Source organism: Sebastes umbrosus, chromosome 2 (genome assembly GCF_015220745.1).
Source record: "Sebastes umbrosus isolate fSebUmb1 chromosome 2, fSebUmb1.pri, whole genome shotgun sequence".
Lineage (NCBI taxonomy): Eukaryota > Metazoa > Chordata > Actinopteri > Perciformes > Sebastidae > Sebastes > Sebastes umbrosus.
The window spans coordinates 1923758-1945918 of NC_051270.1; the positions used below are offsets into that span (position 1 = coordinate 1923758).

At 41.7% G+C, this 22161-nt stretch overlaps 1 protein-coding gene across 3 annotated transcripts in view; it reads left to right on the forward strand.

Annotated features, from left to right (window-relative positions):
• The window catches only part of LOC119501970 (multiple epidermal growth factor-like domains protein 11), a 157694-nt gene that overhangs the window by 130462 nt on the left and 5071 nt on the right, over positions 1-22161 (forward strand). Inside the window, exons 16-24 of one of the 3 annotated variants that reach the window (XM_037792770.1) lie at positions 3099-3233; positions 10999-11127; positions 11459-11587; positions 15422-15550; positions 16984-17112; positions 17552-17785; positions 18304-18458; positions 19341-19410; positions 19747-19800. In XM_037792770.1, coding sequence (XP_037648698.1) covers positions 3099-3233; positions 10999-11127; positions 11459-11587; positions 15422-15550; positions 16984-17112; positions 17552-17785; positions 18304-18458; positions 19341-19410; positions 19747-19800 — 1164 coding nt within the window. Of the gene's footprint in view, positions 1-3098; positions 3234-10998; positions 11128-11458; positions 11588-15421; positions 15551-16983; positions 17113-17551; positions 17786-18303; positions 18459-19340; positions 19411-19746; positions 19801-22161 lie in introns of those variants that run through there. The other 2 variants (XR_005209982.1, XM_037792756.1) reach the window with 2 other exon arrangements.

Below are 22161 nucleotides of genomic sequence, written 5' to 3' on the forward strand. Positions count from 1 at the left end.
TTCACATTTATTTTTTATTTATCTATTTATTTATGCATTATTTATTTAGTTATGTATTTATTTATTTTTTGTATTTATTTATGCATTATTTTATTTTTATTTATAAATGTCATATTTATTTATGTATTTATGCATTTATTCATTTTTTATTTCAGCATGATTTCCCCTTTGCATTTCACCCTTTATTTATTTCCCCAAACTTATTTATTTCTGTATTCTTTTCTTTACACATTTCTTTATGCATTTCTACCTCATTATGCAAATGAGGGGGCTGTCACTCAACATGTGTCATCATGGGGTCACGGTGCATGACTATATGTTCGTTAGCTAAACGGTGTCTGCGTCTGCTTATCAACTCCAGTCTTCATGCCCGTTCGCAACACGTTTCTTTGCCCCCAGAAGTTCTGCTTGCAGCGTTGTTGAGAACCGCAGTTTGGCTGCTTTTACCCGCCAAGTGTGAAGTTGAATAAATGAGCTGTTCTCGAGATATGCGAATGACACACAGACAGAGATACCTCGCTTTATAGTTTGATGTGATTGTCTTCCCAGTATCTCCCAGAGCCTCAGAGCCAGCTGAACTATCCACAGTTCATCTGATGCCTTCAGGAGGTTTTGTCTGTAAACAAAGTCTCTGTTTGCCTTCAGTGTTTCTCATCAGAACACATTGTGTGTATCCTTCAGGTAAAAAAAAAAAAAATGCGTTTGCCAAGCTGCTGTTTCATAAAAGTTTGGAACCTGAGTTTACATCCCCGTTTACTAGCGTGCACTCTTCTCTGTCCTGCCTTTACTGATGGATCGCTGCATTTTTTGGCACTTAATCGTCACCTGTGGATCAGTGGAAAAGTGTGAAACCATTGGCAGGAATGTGCATCACGTCACCCACACAAGGACCCACATGTAAAGCATGTAAAGCATGTAAAGCATGTAAAGCATGTAAAGCATGTACAGCATACTGTACCACCGGATACCTTTGAGCTCTCATGTTCAATGCAGAATCTTAATTTTTAAAATAACCTAATAATTGCAGACAACAAATTAAGTTAGTGGAGTAAAAAGTCTGATTTCCCTCTGAACCCCAAAATGGAAAATAAAAGTACAAATTTAGTCTAAAATGACTTAATTGAATGAAGCCCTGACACTAATGAATCTCTTATCAAACCTTTCATCCCTCCTCACTCTGTTTTATTAGCAGAGATCAGGGAGAACATTCAGGTAGCAGCTTCTCATTTGTAGCCGACTGTCGCTGGTTAAAAGGAAAGAGATCAGATTAGATGGAGCTAATTAATGTTAATCAAGGTCAGCGCTAAAATTATGAGGCGAATTATGAGACAATGAGCCCCCGGGCACAGACAGGCAAAAGGCCTCACCACCTCTCTGTTAAAGGGGCAAGACTTTGTAGATGTTTAGCCTCTTTTTGTTGTTTTGTATCTCTTTGTGATCATTTTCAGTCTCATTGTAGTTGTTTTGTCTTGTTTTGGTCATTTATTGTATCTTTGTGGTTATTTTGAGTCTTTGTGGTTGTTTTGAGTCTCTTTGTGGTTGTTTTGAGTCTCTTTGTGGTTGTTTAGTGTCTCTTTGTGGTTGTTTTGTCTTGTTTTGGTCATTTATTGTATCTTTGTGGTCATTTTGAGTCTCTTTGTGTTTATTTTGTGTCTGTATGGGGTTGTTTTGCCCCTTCTCATAGTCGTTGTGCATTTCTTTCTCTTTTAACTGTTTTGCATCTCTCTGTAGTTGTTTTGGTCTCTTTGTGGTCTCTTTGTGTCTCTTTGTAGTTGATGTTTCTTTGTGGTCATTTTGACCACTAACTCTTCCTGGTTGGTACGGGTCTCTTTGAAGGTCCCTGGCCTTCAGTAGATATAACTACTAGATACTAGATGTACAGTAACTACTAGATATAACTTTGTTTTTTTTGTGCTTCAGTGGAGTTATTGTTGGAGTCTGAGTTGTGGTGGGGGGAGCTGGTCGTTTGTTGTCGTTAGCGGACTCCATTTCTAACCGAACATTAGCTATGGTTGCACACTGTTAGCCGTGTAAGCGGAGCTGAAAATAAAGGCACTCGCGAGCGCACATGACATCACATTCGTTGGATTTTCCCTGAAAAACCTGCCCCGGGTTCTTCACATTAAAAGCAGTCTGCAGGCAGAGAGAGGAAACACAGAAAGATGCAGAAGGTTACAACCTGGTCACACATTGGCAATAAAAAAATATTATAAAAAAGATTCCCTCTAAGTGATAGATCTGAGAACTTCTTACATAAAAAAAGGATTCAGATATGATCAAATGCTTTGGATTGGTATTATAAATGAAACATCCTGCAGACTCATTTCTCATCTATTTCATTTAGAAAATAAATGTTTCCAGATGAGCCGGCATGTTTTTTCATGTCTGAAAGATCTGAATCCAACACCAGCGAGTAGTGCGTTGGTCCAGTCATAATCTGATTAATGAGAATAAATAAATCATCTACTGTACAATCTGGTTAAAATAAAGTGTGAGGCTACCTGTTGCTGTTGCTCGCAGTGGCCTTTCTGCTGATATGTACTGTATATATATATATATATATATATATATATATATAACACACACCAGGTTCTCCTCTGCTTCTCGCTGCAATCCGAGTGATAAATTTAAAGGCTCTCTCGGTTCACAGTTTAGGCAATTATCTTAATTAGGAAACTCCTGTAGCATGAGAGAGGCGGTACACCAGCTTGTCTCACCACTTAGAGAAACATCAATTAAAGCAAATTAAAAGGCCTCGGGAAGACATATGAGGGAGGATCTGTTGGTGGAGGGAAAACAAAGATACTGCCAACAGGTTGGACACCGGAGAGGAAGCAGCACGTTCATTCACACACACAAATATATATATATAAGTATGGTGGACGATATTAAGCTTTCATATATGTGAGGTTTAAAAAACGAAGCTTAGATTGGGACTAAGTGGACCATGAAATCCATTATTAAAATGATCAGAGAACTAATCAGAGAACTAATCGAAGTTCCCTTTAGACTCTGAAATTGACTTTACTCTCTGTCTCACACACATCCCTCTAACAGCAGTGTGTGTGTGTGTGTGTGTGTGTGTGTGTTCTGTGCAGCATGTTCGCCAGGTTTTTACGGCCATCGTTGCAGCCAGTCGTGTCCTCAGTGTATCCACAGCGACGGGGCGTGCCACCACATCACCGGTCACTGTGAATGTCTTTCCGGCTTCTTCGGCTCGCTCTGTAATCAAGGTCAGTTTCCTTCAGTCCTTCGTCCCCAAAAAAAAGTCTGCTTCAAGGACTCTTTTTTGTTTTTGTATTTTATTATTATCCTTGGAATAATAATAATACTAATAATAAGTGATACTGGTGGTGGTCCTGCTGCTAAACCTGCACAAATAAGACCAAAACAAAGATTCTCAAAGCGCCCGCAAAGATTGAAATGCACCCCGAGCCACCAAAGCGTTTTTCTTCTTCCCAGCTGGGAGTGCTTGAGAGCTCTTTGGAGGTGTAGTCTCTTTATAATTTCTAAGCTTTGTCTAAGTCCACACATCCTCCTTCCACTGTCATTCATAAATATTTAATAAGTTTAATCAGTTTTTAATCTATATTAAAGGCACAAAGTGTTCCTAAAAATAAAAATGCAATAGTTGTTTCTGACCAGGCCTGGAGCAGACTGTTCTCACACACCGTCATTTTATATATCCCACCGAATGCACTCATCATTCATCTTCAACCTCTTATCCGGGGTCGGGTTGCGGGGGCAACAGCTCCAGCAGAGGACCCCAAACTTCCCTTTCCCGGGCCACATTAACCAGCTCTGACTGGGGGATCCCGAGGCGTTCCCAGGCCAGTGAGGAGATATAATCTCTCCACCTAGTCCTGGGTCTTCTCCCAGCTGGTCGTGCCTGGAACACCTCCCAAGGAACACCTCCCGAGGGAGGTGTTCCAGGAGGGCATCCATACTAGATGACCGAACCACCTCAGCCGGCTCCTTTCAACACAAAGGAGCAGCAGCTCTACTCCGAGTCCCTCATGGATGACTGAGCTTCTCACCCTATCTCTAAGGGAGGTAGGGAGTTCTTTGGGTCCTGACCCAGCCCTCATGACCATAGGTGAGAGTAGGAACGAAGACTGACCAGTAGATCGAGAGCTTTGCCTTCCGGCTCAGCTCTCTTTTCATCACAACGGGGCGGTAAAGCGAATGCAATACCACCGATTCTCCGGCCAATCTCACGTTGCATTGTCCCCTCAGCCCGAGACCCTGAGGTACTTGAACTCCTTCACTTGCGGGAAAGGACTCATTCCCTACCCTCCCTCCCCCCCACTGAATCCATGCTTATTTAATCCACGTAATCGTGAACCAGGAAGTATGAAGAGCGACAAACGCAGCGTAGGGAGGAGGTCGGGGTGGACGGGTCGGTCAAAAAACATCAGACTCTCACCCAGAAGGTGGATGGTGTTCATGTCCCCGTGTGAAACCAGAGGTCAAGGTAGATTTATTTGTCACTGCTTCAGTACTTAAGTTACGCCACTACCTTTGAGTTATTTTAACCCAAATCAACCATCTTTTCCTGAATCTAACTAACTCTCTTTGTGGTCATTTTGAGCCTCTTTGTAGTTGTTTTGTGTGTCTTTGTAGTTGTTTTGAGTCTCTTTGTGGTCATTTTGAGTCTCTTTGTAGTTGTTTTGAGTTTCTTTGTGGTCATTTTGAGTCTCTTTTGTAGTTGTTTTCTGTCTCTGTGGTTGTTTTGAGTCTCTTTGTAGTCATTTTGAGTCTCTTTATGGTCATTTTGAGTCTCTTTGTAGTTGTCTGTTGTCTCTTTGTGGTTGTTTTTGCCACTTTTCATAGTTATTGTGAGTTTCTTTCTCTTAACTCTTTTGCATCTCTCTGTAGTTGTTTTGGTCTCTTTCTAGTCATTTTGTGTCTCTTTGTGGTCATTTTGTGTCTTGTGGTCATTTTGAGTCTCTTTGTGGTCATTTTGAGTCTCTTTGTGGTCATTTTGTGTCTTGTGGTCATTTTGAGTCTCTTTGTGGTCATTTTGAGGTAGTTTGAAGTAGTTTTGTTGCCTAAACTCAACCAAGTTGTTTCCTGTGAAGACGGAAGTCTGAACATTTCATTTTTCTTTTTCTCTCTCTATTGTTCTGCCTATAAAGGCAACATATATACTTTACCACATGCATAACCGCAATGAGACAGCAAAAAAAGATCAAAAGCGAAAACTTTATGGCCGTGTTTGCGCTGTAATATCTTTACTGTAATATCATTACTGTACTATCTTTTGTGAATCATGCACAAAGTGATGCACAATTCATGGTGCTCTCACGGCCACCGCCATCCATTCTTCATGAATTTAGCGGTTTATAAAAGGTGCTGAAAGCTTTGGTCGTCAATCCAGAACTGAGGTCCTACATCGCACCGAGACACGTCCACCGAGCTGTGGTCTCTTTCTTCCTGCGACACAGATTGTGACCAACGTATTTTTAGACCCAGTGTGACATGCATGCTCGCCGTTTTGCACGCTCCACACAGACAAACTCGGACAAACTCCCAGAAAGTTGGCGCAGGATTTGATCTTATTTATCTTATCTCATTCGATGCTGTTTCTTAATCACCTCCTCACACTTTTCAGGAGCTCTGCTTATTTAGAAACAAGACAGAACACAGCTGGTATACAAACAGCCTCTTGACATCTTCATTTACAAGACCTGTTTTTTTGTACGCCGGCATCTCTAATTAACTTTAGGTGAGAATCGAAGCTCGGCACACAAAGCCAAGCCCTTGAATGCGTCTACATTTCAGGAGGCAATAAAAAGAGAAATCTAAACCTTGAGCTCGTTCTCTGTTCCTTTTAACAACTTCTCCAGCCTCTTCATTTTATCTGAATAATCTTTTTGTCGGCTCCTCCTGTACATCATTATTTCAGTATGGTTTAGCTCCTCTGCAGGTTAAACAGGTGTTAATTCTCCTATGAAGGCAGTTGGCCCAAGGTTTCGGTGCCAAGTCGAATTTTAAATGGAGACGGTGGAGGAGTGTGCTGTGAAATATTCATCATCATTAAACATGAAGACGGCCTTAGTTATGCCCTGTCCTACATTAGCCATTCTGCTGGCCGCTGCATCTTTGAGCAGGCCCATAGATAACTGGGCGAGCCGCGATAAATCAGACGTCCGGCGCGCGGGGGGCTTTTAACCGCCTGAAGAGCCGGTCCCGCTCCATCCCCGTCCGCTCCGTGTGTGATGCCCTTTTGTACGAGCTAATGATGTTATTGACTGGTAAACTCTCAACGGCTCGGCTGCATCTCACAAGAAAACAACTCATTATGTGTGTGTGTATAGTTAGAGTTAACTGAGACTAAATGGGTTTTCACCGCTCTAACGAAGAAATCACCTCTCTGTTCAAGTGTCCGAGATGTAACATCTACATGAGAGATACGTCCTGTTGGGAAGAATACAGCGAGCTCCGTCTCTTATTATCTATAAAACCTCAACAAACAAATATCTCCTCAACACACTGTCAACTTCAGACAGCCAACACAGGATTCTTTCTCTGAATCGCTTCAAATGGCGGATAATAGGCTCGTTGTAGATGAACTGCACCTGGTCTGGAAAGTAGACGAGATCAGGCGGCAGCAGCAGCAACAGCAGCAGCAGCAGCAGGAGGCGGTGACTCAAAGCTGCGGTCAAGTCGGACTGTTAACAGCAGCCTTCAAAGAATTTACAGGAAGTCACAGAGATAGTTACATCCTGTTAGAGTCGATCTGTAGATCTTTACAGACCACATTGCAATTTTATTTAGATTTGTTTGTAAATATAATGTGGAAATGTGTGTGAATCTGGCGTTGGATTCTATCCTTTATTATTTTTATGTCCGCTTTGTAAAGCACTTTGTAACTAAAATGGCACTCGGAGAGCGCAGACCTCCGCAAAGCTTCCCGAGTACGATTCCCCCCCCCCTCCGTTCAGCTTGCGCCACCATCCACGTGTATTTTTGTTTATCTTGAGATCAGCTGTACGTAGCGGAGCATCGTAAGACACTTCATTCAAACTGGACAGAAACAACATAAAAGTCACCTAAACCGTCGTCGTTACTCTTTCCAACAATCACCAAGAGTACTTTGATCGAACTCAACTGTAATTTCACAACGTCGCTGCCGTATTTATGCCTAGATGACTTTATGTTGAGTGTTGATGGAGCAGCTGCGTAGCCTGACACTGATCCATCCAAACAAGCATTTTAAAAGTTGTTTGCTTGTCATCATGGTAACAGACCTGACAAAGCATGAATTCAGACTTCTTTACAAATCAACATCATTATGTAGTTATTTCAGCATCCTTTTGATCCGTTTGTTGCAATTAAATCACAGCACAATGTGTTTATTTAGGGTTCATACCGCAGTAGCAATGTGAATATGAGTCAGTGGGGACGGCGTTATCAGCTGTAAGCGCCGTACGAGTGCAGTGCAGAGTGGCGTTTTTCGTACTGTTTGGTATGAAACGACTTTTATGAATATTATATTCCATTTCTGCCAGTATGTCCCCCACTGTCCCTTTAATGTTTAGTATGTTTACTATAATATAAAGCTGCTCTAGCATATTGTGTGTTAGCATTAAGCTGAAGGTACTGGAGGGCTTTCAGACCGATCATGTCAGGAATTAAACTTAAACAATTGGACTTTTTGACCTGTTTGTGGTCGTATATAAAAAGTCAGAGGATCGCCAACGTCTTTGGGATTCTTTCATAGTTCACTCTGGACCAAAGAGTCGGACGGACTGAATGATGTCGGGGGAGGGGCTATAAAGCACTAATTGAGCGCTCTGTTAACAGAAGGTCATCAGGGAGCGGCCCAACGGTCCCTCTCCTGCTAATTATTTTTGTACATATATGTATTACTTTGATCCAAACTTTACAGACACTAGTCATACATTGGTGAGTGTTACATAAGTTCATTAAAACATTCATAATGATCTTATTGCTCTCATATCAGAGTAGAGAATCCCCTCCTGGCTTTTATTCTTCTGGCCCGGCCGGCTAATGGCTCTTAATAAGCACAGACAGGCAGAACCCGTTAATGAAGACGATACGTTGTGTGCAACAGGTGGAAAACGGTAGTAAAATGCAAATGAGTAGAGAAGAGTAATGTAAAATAATGAATATCCACATAGCTCATGTATATATAATGTATTTATCTAACATTAGGAGGAAGCAGCACACACTCATGAAATTGTAATTCGGCTGTAATGTTTAATGAAGACGACTAAAGCACACACTGTGACTCGTATTGTGTCGTAATTATGCAACGCAAACACTCGTTAAACATTTAAAAGGTTTCGCGAGGGAAGGTCAAGTTAAATGCCAGCTCGTAGTATTTCTAACTTTTACACTTTGAGTTGTTTAAAATGTGACGTGATGTGTTTGTCCTGCTTAGGGAGTAACTCTGTTCTCTGTATATAAACTTTTATAAGATACTTTTAACTTAATAAACTTAAAACCAAACTCTGCATTGATGTATAACACACAGTAGTAGCAGTACTCCTTTTAATTGGCTATAATCAGAAAAGCCCAGAGCACATTAATATATTATCAGGCCTGTCCGACGCAGGGTAACTACATTTAAATATAATATATATATCCTTAAGCAACAGGATGTGCATTTCCCTAAAATGATTAACAAACTTCTTCCAGACCTTTTTCTCTCTCCACCTCTCGTCCTGTTTCCTGCAGAGACGCTCAGAAACAATCAGCAGCGATGATTCATTCAGACTGTTTGATATAAGTAGGTATAGTTCATGATTGCAAACTGGAAAAAAAAAAGAATTAAATCCAATTAAAGCTAATAATACGAGTGATTAATGTGAGCTTGTTTGTGCTGAATGTAACACTGAAGGTCATTTAATGCTTCCTGTTGACTCAGTCTGGCTCTTCTGAAAAGAGACTTTTCATTTTTCCTTCAATCATATTTTCTTTACATTTTATACAGTTTTTATTTTATTATGTTCTACGTTTTATTCTTCTTATTCCCCCTCTATGATGACAGGTTTAATGCCACTAATTTCTTTAACGCAATTTTGAGATTTTTAGGTTGTAGCGGCTCAGTTTTAAAGCTAGAGTGAAGATACTGGAATCATATGAAACAGTCGCTATATCGTGACAGTAGAACATGAAACAGGTAAGCTGAAAAAAATCATGTTCCTCCGGTGTCCTCCGGTGCTCCTAACGGCATCTGCAAGATTTCACAGACCAGAGGAAAACAAGCAGTAAGAGCTGATCTGAACTTGCAAACTCCGACCAAACGGTCAAATGTTCTCAGAATCATCTCGTAGTGCACGGTTTAGCTGTGAAATGAGAAAGCTTCTGACGCCGCCGCCATAGTGAAATCTGGTGAAGGAACACCATGTTCAATTCAATTCAATTTATTTTTGTATAGCATCAAATCACAACAGAAGTTATCTCAAGACGCTTTATATATAGAGCAGGTCTATGACCGTACACCATAGTTTAGACACCCAACAAGATCCACCAAGCGCGCTGTGGCCAGGAACAACTCCCCGATTACTAGGAAGAAACCTGGAGCAGAACTGGGCGCAGGGCGGGCGGCCATCTGCCGAGACCGGCTGGGGGGATAGATAGATAGAGAGAGAGAGAGAGATAGAGAGAGAGAGAGAGAGAGAGGGGGAAGCAGCCACAATAATAGCCTAGCAGCTGTAATAGCTAATACAAGTAGGACTGATAACACAAAACCAATAGTGGTGGATGGAAAGAGTGATAATACAACTATCGGAATTGATGTCATTGGGTCGTCCCCAGACGGGCTTTCAAGTGGAGCTTCCAGCTGTCTCAGTCCACCATACATCTGGCTAGCTCGCCAGCACTGTCCAGCATCTCTCCTCAGTACGTCCATGTATGTTGGTGTGGGACGTCCCTGTGATCGATGCCCGTGCGTTGGTTCCCGCAGCATCAGCATGCTTGCTGGGAGTTCTTGATGTCTAACCGGATCTTGATGTCTGACCGGAGCACAGCCAATAGGAACGCTCTCTCAATGAAATGACCTGTGATTGGTCAAAGTCTCCCGTCACTGGCTAGATGTTTTAAAGCCTGAAAACAGAGCCATGAGGAGGAGCAGAAGTCTAGTTATCTTTCAGAACACTTGAATTATAATATGCTGAAAGGTTATTATGGGATTGCTGCCCAAGTACAGTACCCTTCTTCTCCCAAAAATAGGGCCCTCCAGAAGCTCCGGTGTCAATAGAACACTATAATTAACCATGTAAATAATGTTTTTTATGTAAAATATATTGAACATTGAATGACATCAGATCTAAAATGTTATTCCTTCATTTAATGCAGAGATTTAAAAAGTGGCAGATAAAAACAAGACGTGCCTGTCACAGTGGCAGGAATCGAAAAAGTTAATTTCAGACTGTCTTCTTCCACCACTGGAGTAATTATAATGACCAACAGTTATAATTTCAATCAGGAGAGACTCGTATGAATTGAATGGTGATTTATTACAAAGTGCACAAATTTATGAATAGTAACATTCTTTGGCGATTTAGACCCGATGTGACATAGTAAAGGGGAAGTGAGGCTGTAGTTGGATTTAGGATTATTCCCCCGGGTCTAGACACTGGTGATGGTGGTAGTGAAGATTGATGCGGATCTGATGAATGAAGTGGAGCAGGATTACTCTGATGTGATGAATCTGGAGGTGATGGGATGGTGGAGGGTCGCATCAGATTGTGCTGATACTGACACTGAAAACAGCATAGAGGAGAACAGTTTTTTAAACTTTTGACCGCAACAATGTGATTGGTTTAGGGAGATATGGCAAGATCTGATTGGTCACTGAAAAGAGAGACGCCCATAATCAGCTGACATATTAACAGCCCATGAGAGAGAGACTCAGAATGAATGAGAATGAATGAGATTGCACCCCTATTCTTCCTGACTGAATTTACGCATAAGCTTCATATGAACTAACTGTATATGTATATGTGTATATTTGCGTCCCCACAGTGTGTCCCAGTGGGAAGTACGGTAAAGCCTGCGCCGAGACGTGTTTGTGCACCAACAACGGCACGTGTAATCCCATCGACGGCTCCTGTCAGTGCTACCCGGGATGGATCGGCGAGGACTGCTCCAGACGTAAGACGTTTCCTCTTTTCACACACTCTCTCTCAACCTCAGCACTTATCGACCTCTTCAGTTGATCATGAACCAGTCGGAGACGACTGAGAGAAAAAAGAAAACAACTGAAGGCGACGACTCCGTCGGCTCTGACATTAATTATCTATATTAGGTTGAACATCCACAATCAGCCGATCACTTGTGAAGCTAATGAAGGCACAGAGCGGCCTGCTCTCTGTTACAGCCGGTCTCCTCAGGCTGCTCTGACGTCTGTTGGTGTGTGTGTGTGTGTGTGTGTGTGTGTGTGTGTGTGTGTGTGTGTGTGTGTTGTCATGCGTGTTCTTGGCAGCGTGTCCTCAGGGCTCGTGGGGTCCAGACTGCATCCACACATGTAACTGTCACAACGGAGCCCAGTGCAGCGCCACAGACGGAGAGTGTAACTGCAGCCCTGGATGGACGGGACTCTTCTGTACTCAACGTACGCCTCACACACACACACACACACACACACACACACACACGCACACACACAGACAGACAGGCACAGACACACACACACACACACACACACACACACACACACACACAGGCACAGACACACACACACACACATACACATACACACATACACACGCACACACTCACACAAACACACACACACATACACATACACACGCACACACTCACACAAACACACACACACAGAGATCTAATAAGGGAAACAGTGATACTCTCTCTGGCTGCTCTGAGAGCACATTATCGACGGCTCTCACTTCTTGCAGTGGAGTCACAGAGATCCTCTGCTCGGCGTATCTCATACCTGCACCTCCATCTGGTGGCAGATAAAAAAAACTACACATCATTCATTCCTTTATCTCCTTAGATTCCTTCCTCCTTTCCTTCCCTCCTTACCTCCTCCTTTCCTTTGTGGCCTAGAATCAGATTTTGCCGCCACTATTCGAATGCTGTTTAACAAAAACCAAGCAGCTTCTCTATATCCTTTAAGTTCAGGAAACAGAACCAGATCCTATCAAGTTATGTTTTATTTTTTTATTTAACCAGGAGTAAAGACTCATTGAGATTAAAAATCTCTTTTCCAAGAGTGTCCTGGCCAAGATAGGCAGCAGCACAGTTACACGGTTAAAGACATAAAACAAATTGAAAATGAAGACAAATACAGAATCATAAAGTGTCAAAAAAAACATTCATCAGCATTCAAAACATCTGCAGCCAGATGTGCTTGTTTCCAAATCTTTTAGAAGCACTTTAAAGACATTCAGTGAGAGCAGCTCTCCAAGTTTCAGCTCATTTTGTAGCTGATTCCAAGAAGAGGGAGCAGCAGACTGGAACGCCCTTTTAACCAGTTCAGTACGGAGTTTGGGGACAGTTAGTAGGATTAAGTCCTGGGAGCGAAGACGGTAACTTCCTGTACTTTTTTTGAAGGATGTAGATCCGTAGGTAAGATGGAAGCAGACCGAGAATAGCCTTATAAATAAGAACACAAGGCAGACCATCCTACCCGAGCATACAGAGAGCAGTGGTGCGTAACGGCTCAGAGCTCCGTGGTAGACGGTATCCAGCGTGCGTAGGCTCTGAGAAGATCCATGCATGTATAGAACATCGCCGTAGTCCAGCACAGACATGAAGGTGGCAGCGATGAGAAAATAAAAAACCCCAATTTGATATATATATATACTGTATATATATATATATATATATATAATATTTTTGATGTATCATCCATTAACATACTTGCCAACCTTAAGACCTCGATAATAGGGAGGATTTCAAAGCGGGGAGTCCATTAGAGTTACTTTATTTCCTGCATTCTGGTGACTTTTAAAGAATTAAAATAACAAAATAATAAATACACTGCAGCAGTGTTTTTTTTGTTTAATAGGCCTACTTTTAATTTTACTTTAATTCTCAGGAAAGAACTGAAAGAAACTGAATATAATGCCCCTCTGGTTTAAACTAATATTCAGCATTTTCATTCATTAATTTTTTAGTATTTCTTTCTCTTAGTTCTCTCCGTTTCTCTCTCCTTCTTTCACTCACTGAAGGTCCTTTCAGACACAACGCGATAACGCCACCACTGCTCTCTGAAACACGTTATTTCCAAAGTCACGACGGCGTTGCTGTGATGCTGTGATTTGTGGCGAGCGCAGCTCAGACTGTGCCGTTGTGTCACGAGCAGCTCTCCTCCACTGGGAAAAGATATTTGGTGTGTTACTATTAATTAAGTGATAATTAATAATTCAGTATAATTTAAGGGAATAACTCACAATGCATAGCGTTGTCACGTTAAACACAGGGTTACCACGGTTACCAGGAGAAGCACGGAGGCATAAATAACATAAATGGGTGTTCAGCCAGGCGTATTTAAATGTACACAGAAACATTAAGGATTTAAGATGGTACATTAAAAACACATGAAATCAGAGGAATGCAATCATTAAACTATATTACACACCTGGTTTATTCATCAACCACTTCTTTTAATTCTGCTTAATGAAGTTTGACAAAAACAAGTCAATAGATTTTTTGACAGTTCCCTCAGAGGGCCGGAGTCTGGAAGACATTCAGATAGGCAGTAAAAATGTAAATTAAAAACCCACAGGCATCGTCAAGGTAACGTGATATATCGCCGCAAAGTGCCGTCCCATTCATATTTATACCATTTCAAGCCCTCGCAGCGTCTCACACTCAACCATCTACCAGAGGCCTGGACTGCTAAACAGGATTTAGGGTCAGCTGTTAGCTGTAACTTCAGGGTTTTCTGTCCTACGACGGTGGTTCACTTCCTACTCTGGTAGATCACCATGGTAACTGAAGAAAGTGACCAGTGACCAATTGAATTGTAAAAAACAACAAAAGAAAGTATATATAATATTGTGAAAACTGACCCAGAAACCCGTTTATCTAATGGATCTAATGGATCTAATGGATGTTTACAACAGGCCACATTATCATGGTATATTTCTGGGTTTGTTTACAACCTGTGTGAACATCATGTTCCTTCATGTGCATTGAGGGATTTGGCGTTAGCGAGGTAACTTCAGGATTAAACCTTCAGGGTTTTCTGTCCTACGAAGGTGGATCACTTCTTACCGGGGTAGATCTCCATGGTAACTGATGCTGAACAGCTGACCTGCTCCGGAGCAGGTTATGTTCCAGATCAGAGATCAACTCGTATAAAAGCACCGTCTACTGACCAATCAGAGCTCTGTGCGCAGATCATATGGTAATATTACACACATATGAAGAAGTTTAAGTCATAATCCAGCTAAAATAAACACAGTTTAAACTGACAGATGCAGGAAGGACAGCTGGATTCACGCTGTGGGTGTTTACCGCTTCGAATTATGTTTTTATATTTATTTTTTTACTTGCTCTTGAGTCTGTTTTACACAGCCGGAGACGGGACGCAGCTGAAAGAAGGTTGAAATAGTCACACACGCCACATATTTGTTAATGGGCATTACATTTCTTAGAGCTATCTATGTCTAGACGACTATATCTCATTTTTGAGTGTTCCGTTAAATTAATAAATCTGTTTATTTACACATTCACACATCTGGAGTTTTTTCTTTTGCCAGCTGTTCTTCCTGAATTTGGCAGCTTCAACTGTGTTACTTTTAGCCTGATTAAGTGTTTAACGTTTTTGTCTCATATAGTTTACTCATAGCCAGACTGAGAAACCCTGGGTTGATTTACTGAGTTGATAACCAGCTTCGTAGGACCGTTTAGCGTGATCTCGGTTGTTAGGGTTAGTGAAGCCAGATAACCAGAAGATACCCTGGAGATGTTGAACTCGCTTCGTAGTACAGGCCTCTGGTGTCTCAGCTGTTGTGATGATGCTGATGCTGATGCTGATGCTGATGCTGATGCTGTTGCTGATGCTGATGCTGATGCTGATGCTGATGCTGATGCTGATGATGATGCTGATGCTGTTGCTGATGCTGATGCTGATGCTGATGTGATGATGCTGATGCTGATGCTGATGCTGATGCTGATGCTGATGCTGATGCTGATGCTGATGTGATGATGCTGATGCTGATGCTGATGCTGATGCTGATGCTGATGCGTCACCAGAAACAAGAAGGAGGAAAGACAAACAACCCCCCCAGAGTGTCTTCAGGAGTTTAAATCTGCAGAGATGATCCATGTTGGATCCACTGTGACAGATCAGATCAGCCAATCACAGAAAAGCTGCTCCAGATGTGTGGATTATCTCTCCGGTCTGAGGAGTGGAACAGCTGATGTTGAGAAGTGTCACATTGAACACATGAATGTGTTTGTGTCCCTCCAGGCTGTCCTTCAGGTTTCTACGGCTCTCATTGTGCTGAAGTGTGCCGCTGTCAGAATGGGGCGGACTGCGACCACATCAGCGGACAGTGTTCCTGCAGGACGGGCTTCATCGGACAGAGCTGTGAGCTCAGTGAGTCTTTGCATCATCTGTGTCTCTACATTCACACGTCCTCGTTGTTGTTAAGTGGAGACTAAATGTCAGATATTCAGGGTGAAAGGTTAATGACCTGGTTTTCAACATCTATTTTTGGGTTTCAAGCAATAATCCCATCAACGTCTTCATCAGCATCACTAAATAATGTTACGCTCCATGTCATTATTTTGTGATGTTATGAAGCTGTCATGATACACAGTCTGTTCACATAATTAAACAATTATAAAAAATATTTAAAAAAAAAACCAATCTTATCATACTTCATATTAAAATGCATTTTAATGGAATAAACATTAATTATTAGTTCCTACGCAGTTTGGAAAAGTATGGTATTTGATTTTAGTCATTTCCAGGTCTGGATAAAGAAAATGGAAAAAAACATTTGTGTCTGTATCTATCAATATCTTTGAATTGATATACAGCAACATGAATAAACTAATATCAAGCTAGTCTGAACATTTATGAGTTATGCAGTGATGTAGTTATCAGAGAAGTCAACGGACTATCTTTTCTCCTATACGGCTTCATCGTCATCTCCATGACACAGTGAATAAAAAGGTTGCACAGACGCCATGAAAATTAAATGATTTAACTATGTCGAACTCATTTTTTCGTATAAACAAAAAAGCGTACAACTAAAGCGTATGAATTATAAATTTGGCTCATTATCAAGAGGCTGAAGAGAGTCGAGCTACAAAGGGACAATGTAACTTTAACTGAATAATCAGAGTTATGAGTTTACACATGACGGTGATTCTCAAAGTGGAAGTCCTTACCAATCTGTCAGGGGATACGCAAAATAATTTACTATTAATTATAAAATTGTGCTGTCTCAGTGAAACGTGTATATCTACAGGTGTAAAGAAGCACGTTAGCCAAGGGCCAATAGAATCTCTGATATGATTACAGCAATAAGTTCATTATTTTTAACTGAAAGTCAACTTTAGACTGGTAGATTTAAATATCTGGATTCATTAGGACTATATCAGGTTTTCTACTGTTCATTTTCTGAAAGCTTTTGAGATCAATTCCTTGGAAAATATACAGAACATGCTCTCAAGTTGAGTCCAAATGCAATTTGACTAAAATGACCCTCTCTTTAAAAGTATATAAGTGGAATTAACATGATTTGAATTGAAATGTGTTTCTGTTTATCTTTATCTGAATTATTTAGGTTGAAAAGTTTGAAATAGAGATAGCTCCAATCACATCTAAGAGTGTAAATCATAGTAAGAATATGCTTTAATCGGTGTTTCGATTATGAGGGGGTCCTTGGAAGTTCTTCTCTGTAAGGGGTCCCTGGCCTCAAAAAGTTTGAGAACCTCTGACCCATGCCAGCTGTAGTATCTGTATCTGTGCATGCAGCTGTGAGATGTAAAGACGTATTAAACCCTCTGCTCCCCGTCCAGAGTGTCCTGCGGGGACGTTTGGTTACGGCTGCCAGCAGCTGTGTGAGTGTATGAACAACGCCACCTGCGACTACGTGACGGGAACCTGCTACTGCAGCATCGGCTTCAAAGGCATCCGCTGTGACCAGGGTGAGAGCTAATGGAGGGGAATGTGTTTGATGCTGCTGCTGCTTCGCTGGCGGTTTACATGTAGCTCCAGATGAAACGTACAACACAAGGACAGAGGACGTATATATACATTATTTTAGAGATTAAAAAGAAGAGCAGAATATGAGATGAAGGGACAAAGAGTTCTCTGATGGACCAACACGTCTGCAGTGTTTGTTATTCACTCGTTTTTGAAGATTAGTTCCTCTTTTTATGATCTTATATTTTTCAGATAATTCAGTCTCTTTGTTGTTTTATTTTTTTATTCAGTGTGACATAGTACAAACAGGTGACAAGTTATACACGGTGTAGCACAAAATATGCAGACATTAACATGAGACGTATGAATCAGATGTTATGGTTTGAATATGGTTCTGGTTTTTGATAGTTTATCTGTTCCCTGTCCCTGTTTGTTGCTCAGCGGCTCTGATGATGGAGGAGCTGAACCCCTACACCAAGATCAGCCCGGCGCTGGCATCAGAGCGCCAGTCAGCCGGCGCCGTCCTGGGCATCATCTTCCTGCTGCTGCTCATCATGGCCATGCTCGGCCTGGTGGTCTGGTTCCGCTACCGGCAGAGAGAGAAAGGTCACCACGTGCCGAATGTCACCTACACGCCCGCCCTGCACATCAACTCCACCGACTACTCCCTCTCAGGTGAGAACCCCGGATCTCTGGCTCTTTAACGTCTTCCTCCTTTTCACATCCAGGAACACTGGACAACCTGAACTACGACGTAGTTTAGTCTTTAAAATGTCAAACAATTGTGAAAAAGTGCTCAAAGTGCAAGAGTGCGTCTTTAAATTGTTTGTTTTTTCTACCAACAGGATAAAGATATTCACTTCACAATAATATAGAACAGAGAAAAGCAGCAAATTGTCATATTTTAGAGGATAGAAGCAGCAGTTTGGCATTTTTCCTTCATAAATGAATGAAGTAATTGTTCCAGCTGATCTAAACTGTGTGAGGACATGAATGTGAGTGTTTGTCCTATGAGACTGAACCTCCTCCTCTTGGTTCCAGTTGAACTTCCTTCTTGTTAATTTGCAGCTTTGGACCCTCAGTGCTTAGATACCTTGTGCACTGTGTGCACATGCATGTATGTGATGTTGATGTGTAGAGGAGGAGGAGGATGTACAGTGAGAACATGTGCTGATGCTGTGTGGTGGCAGCAGGGCTGCAGTGTACAGGCCTGCTCTCCTCTCCAGAGTCCTCCCCCAGTAACAGCTCTGTAGGCCGCTGCTTCTCCAACCCCAGCTACCGCACGCTGGGGGGGCCATGCACCTACGCCGCTCACTACGCCAAGCCGGACAAGAGGAGCGCCGCCAAGGTGGGTCTGACACTTTCTGACTTCTTCTTGGGCTGCAGCGTGCTGACCAGTATTCATTGCTGAATGTTGTAAATGTGATATCAGCTGGTCTATGTAGATACATTTAATAGTTCAGATTTCATTAAATGCATTGAAACGGCCCCGATGGAGCTGACCATGGATGGATAAAGAGAACGGAGCTGCCGGGAGAGCTAGAGACCACCTTGGAGAAGTTAGAGGAGTTAGACACGTGGGACTACGTCCAGTTTTCAAAATAAGGTGTTAACAAAGGGAACTGTATATACAAAATACATCTGTGGAAATAAGACTGATTGGATTATTTTCACCAGAAGTATAAAACATTACATGTCTCTTATAAATTAAAAAGAAAATACCACTAATCTGTGAGGGAAATGTCTTTATTCTCTGATTTTTGGGTTGCTGGAAAAAATGTAATAAATCGCAATACTTAAAAATCGCAATATATATTTAATCTGAACCCGAGCCTGGGGCTAAGAAAGCTTCACACTGGTACAAGCCAAACCCCAACTTTAGCCCAGGGCTGGCTGGCCCTGCTCCGGAGCACGGTTAGCCCCCAGTTTGTGGGGTTATTCCCTGAAAATCAACTAAACGTGGAGCTAAAAGTTCCAGTGTGAAACGGGGCTGAAGTCATTTGTAATTGTTTTAAAATCTGTAAACTATTATGTGCCAGAAGGGAAACCCTGACTGACTTAAGAAATGTAAATAAAACTCCTTTTCTCCTCCTAAAATCGTATCTATAAATCTTAATAGCCTGTTTCATCTACAAAGAATTACACTGTCATTTCATCAGGGCACGGTGTCATTTCTTTAATTTCTAAAAGTGCTTTTTTAATATGGTCTCATTCTTTGTGTATTCCCCAGATGAAGACAAAGAAGCGCCACAGGAACAGTGCTCCAGAGTGGGGGGCCTACTGTAACCTCAGTGACCTGGGTCAGTCTCACTTTCACCATCCTGCTTTGTTGTACATAGCATTGGTCTGTTATAAAGAAATAACCGACCATTGAATGCCGTAATTGACCAATCAGAATCGAGTATTCAACAAAGCCAATCACAGCCATTTAATGGGCTGATAAAATTCAAACTGAGTGACATATCAAGGTAAAACTGCTTGTAACAGTTGTTCATAAATACTCCTTTATCCTCCTTAAACCCCATATGAATCAACAGTAATGGAGTATAAATAATCAAGAGCACATACAAGCCGTTGTGTTTCTTTTTTTCTTTGTTTGCACCTTTCAGGACCTTTTCTCTCTGCTTTCTGTGCAGGTGTTTACTGCATCGACCGGCGCTATAGCTACCACGTGGAGCCGCGCTACAGAGGTACATTGTGAGGTGGACTGAGCCCGTGTGACCTCATCGACCTCCGACCCCCCGCCACTCCCAGCTTGCTCGAACAGTTCCCCTCGACCAATTACTGCCTCTCTTGCATTTTGAACCTCAGCTTGTTTTAGCTCAGAGAAGAAGAGCCTGACAGCTACGGAGGACGGAACCTGCCAAAATTCTAAATATATGAAAGAATAAATTACTCAATAAATAAATAAATAAATGTTGCAAAATTAATATTAAAAATAAATGTAGGCATTCATTAATTGATCAAATTACTTTTCTGTTTAATTATCTGTTTAAACCAGTAACCAGTAAACCAGTAACAAGAATATTAAAGTATTAAAGCAAAGAGGAAAACAGCAGATAAAAACAAATACATCCTGAAAGCACTCAGACTCAGACAGGAAACTGAACATGCGTCAGTTTAAATTTCTAAATACCAAATATGTGATCCATAAGTCGTGTAGAAAGCACACCAAAGGATTGTCCAAAGGATTTCAGGGAAATGTAGGAATCTCTAACAGAAGAACAGGTGAATTACAACCGAGTACTGTTATTTACCCACCTGTGGTTTTGGATAGGGTAAAGTTCACATGTACAGTAGATGAGATAGCGCTGAGCAGGAGAAGAGATGCAGCATGAAACCCCCTCACAGATCCGAGTCTGTACCTGAATGCTCTGAATGTCCTCTAATGTAATGACTGTAATTGATGTGATCTTGTTGATATGAAGCTTACAGGTGTGTTTGTGTCTCTGCAGGACGAATCCGACTCCTCTCCTCTGTGTGTTCCCCTCTCTGCTGGAGTCCTCCTCCTGCTTTGACCCCCATCACTCCCAAAACTCACCCAGAGGAAATCTCTCCTTCACAATAACTGAATGCTGTTTTCCTGACACTTGTTTTTCCTTCAGCTGTTTTAACTGCTTCTGAATGTTGATGTTGGCTTGCAGTGTCACCTTTGTTGTCCGGCGATGCACTGATCACCCTAACATGTGTGTCTCTTACAGGATAAGTCTGGTCATATTCTACATTATTCTTCTAAAACCAAAAGCGGTAGCCAATACATCTTCTTCCTCTGTGCTCCATAGAGCTGCATTAAAAACACATCGATGAGGCACGCGGTTGCACTGCGTGACATTTTCCTTCATTACCATGAACACACACAGAGCCAGTAGGCAATATGAGAGAGTGATGCCATCCTCCTTGTTAACCTGCCATCCCTCCTCTCCATCCCCCAGTAGCAGAGAGAGCAGACTATGTTCCTTTATCTGACTCAGGTCTGAGTCTAATGACTGTGCTGTGTGTTGATAGATCCGTGGTGCTGTCCGTGGTGCTGAAGTAGCAGACGGATTGGAAATTGTGACTTTTTTGAGCCGGGTCCCTGTTAAAAAATAACAAATCTCCTCCTGCACACAGTGGTGATTGATATGACTCAATCCCACAAACACCATCCTGCTGCCACTAATACTCACTAGAGCACCAAGTGTGGATTAATCCGCCGCTGAAAATAGTTCCCATCAAATGCACTACTTCCTCCTGTTTGTTTGATTAAAAACTACTGAGACCTTTTAAAAACAAGACTTGGTCAAAACCGAGTATCTCTCTGGACCGTATCTGGTCAGCATGTGAATTTGTGGCTAAATTGTTACACAAATAGTCAGCGGTCATGTCTATTGTGTTTTGTGAACAGTTCTTAATGTTTGATTGAAGTTTATCAGCGTTGATTATTTGTGCCTCGATGAAGTTATGTTGAGTGTTGATGGAGTAGCTACAATGTCAGCATAGCCTGGCACTGATCGATCCGAACTCCGTTCAGAAAACAAGCATTTTAAAAGTTGTGTTTTTGTCGTCTTGCGGACAGACTTCACAAAGCATGAATTCGGTCTTTTTACAAATCGACATCATAATGTTTAAAATTTCTGACATGACATCAGAGTGACCAGCCCTGCTGATTATCCCTGTTATCACACATGAGATTGGTCACTATGGTAACTCTAGTAATAACCAGGCACTCTGTTTCATTTATACGATGCAGGAAAAAAGTATAACCTTTCATGAGGAAATGGAAAAGCTGCTTGTTTTATCATTTAGAAAGGGTTGTAAAACTCATCCAGAGTTTGTAGTTTAGTCTTTCAGAGGAGAACATCATCCTTTAATGAATAAACTGCTAGAGAGCGTACTGTGGACAGACCTTCAGTGACGGCTAAGAGCAGCCTCTTCTGGAGTGTTTTGAGTTCAACAAGAGTTCAACCACCGATAAGGATGCTGTAATATCATGTTCAATAGTTTATACAGATCGTTATTATTTCTCCTCATCACATGAGGTTTAAATGGTCGCCGTGTGTGTGTGTGTGTGT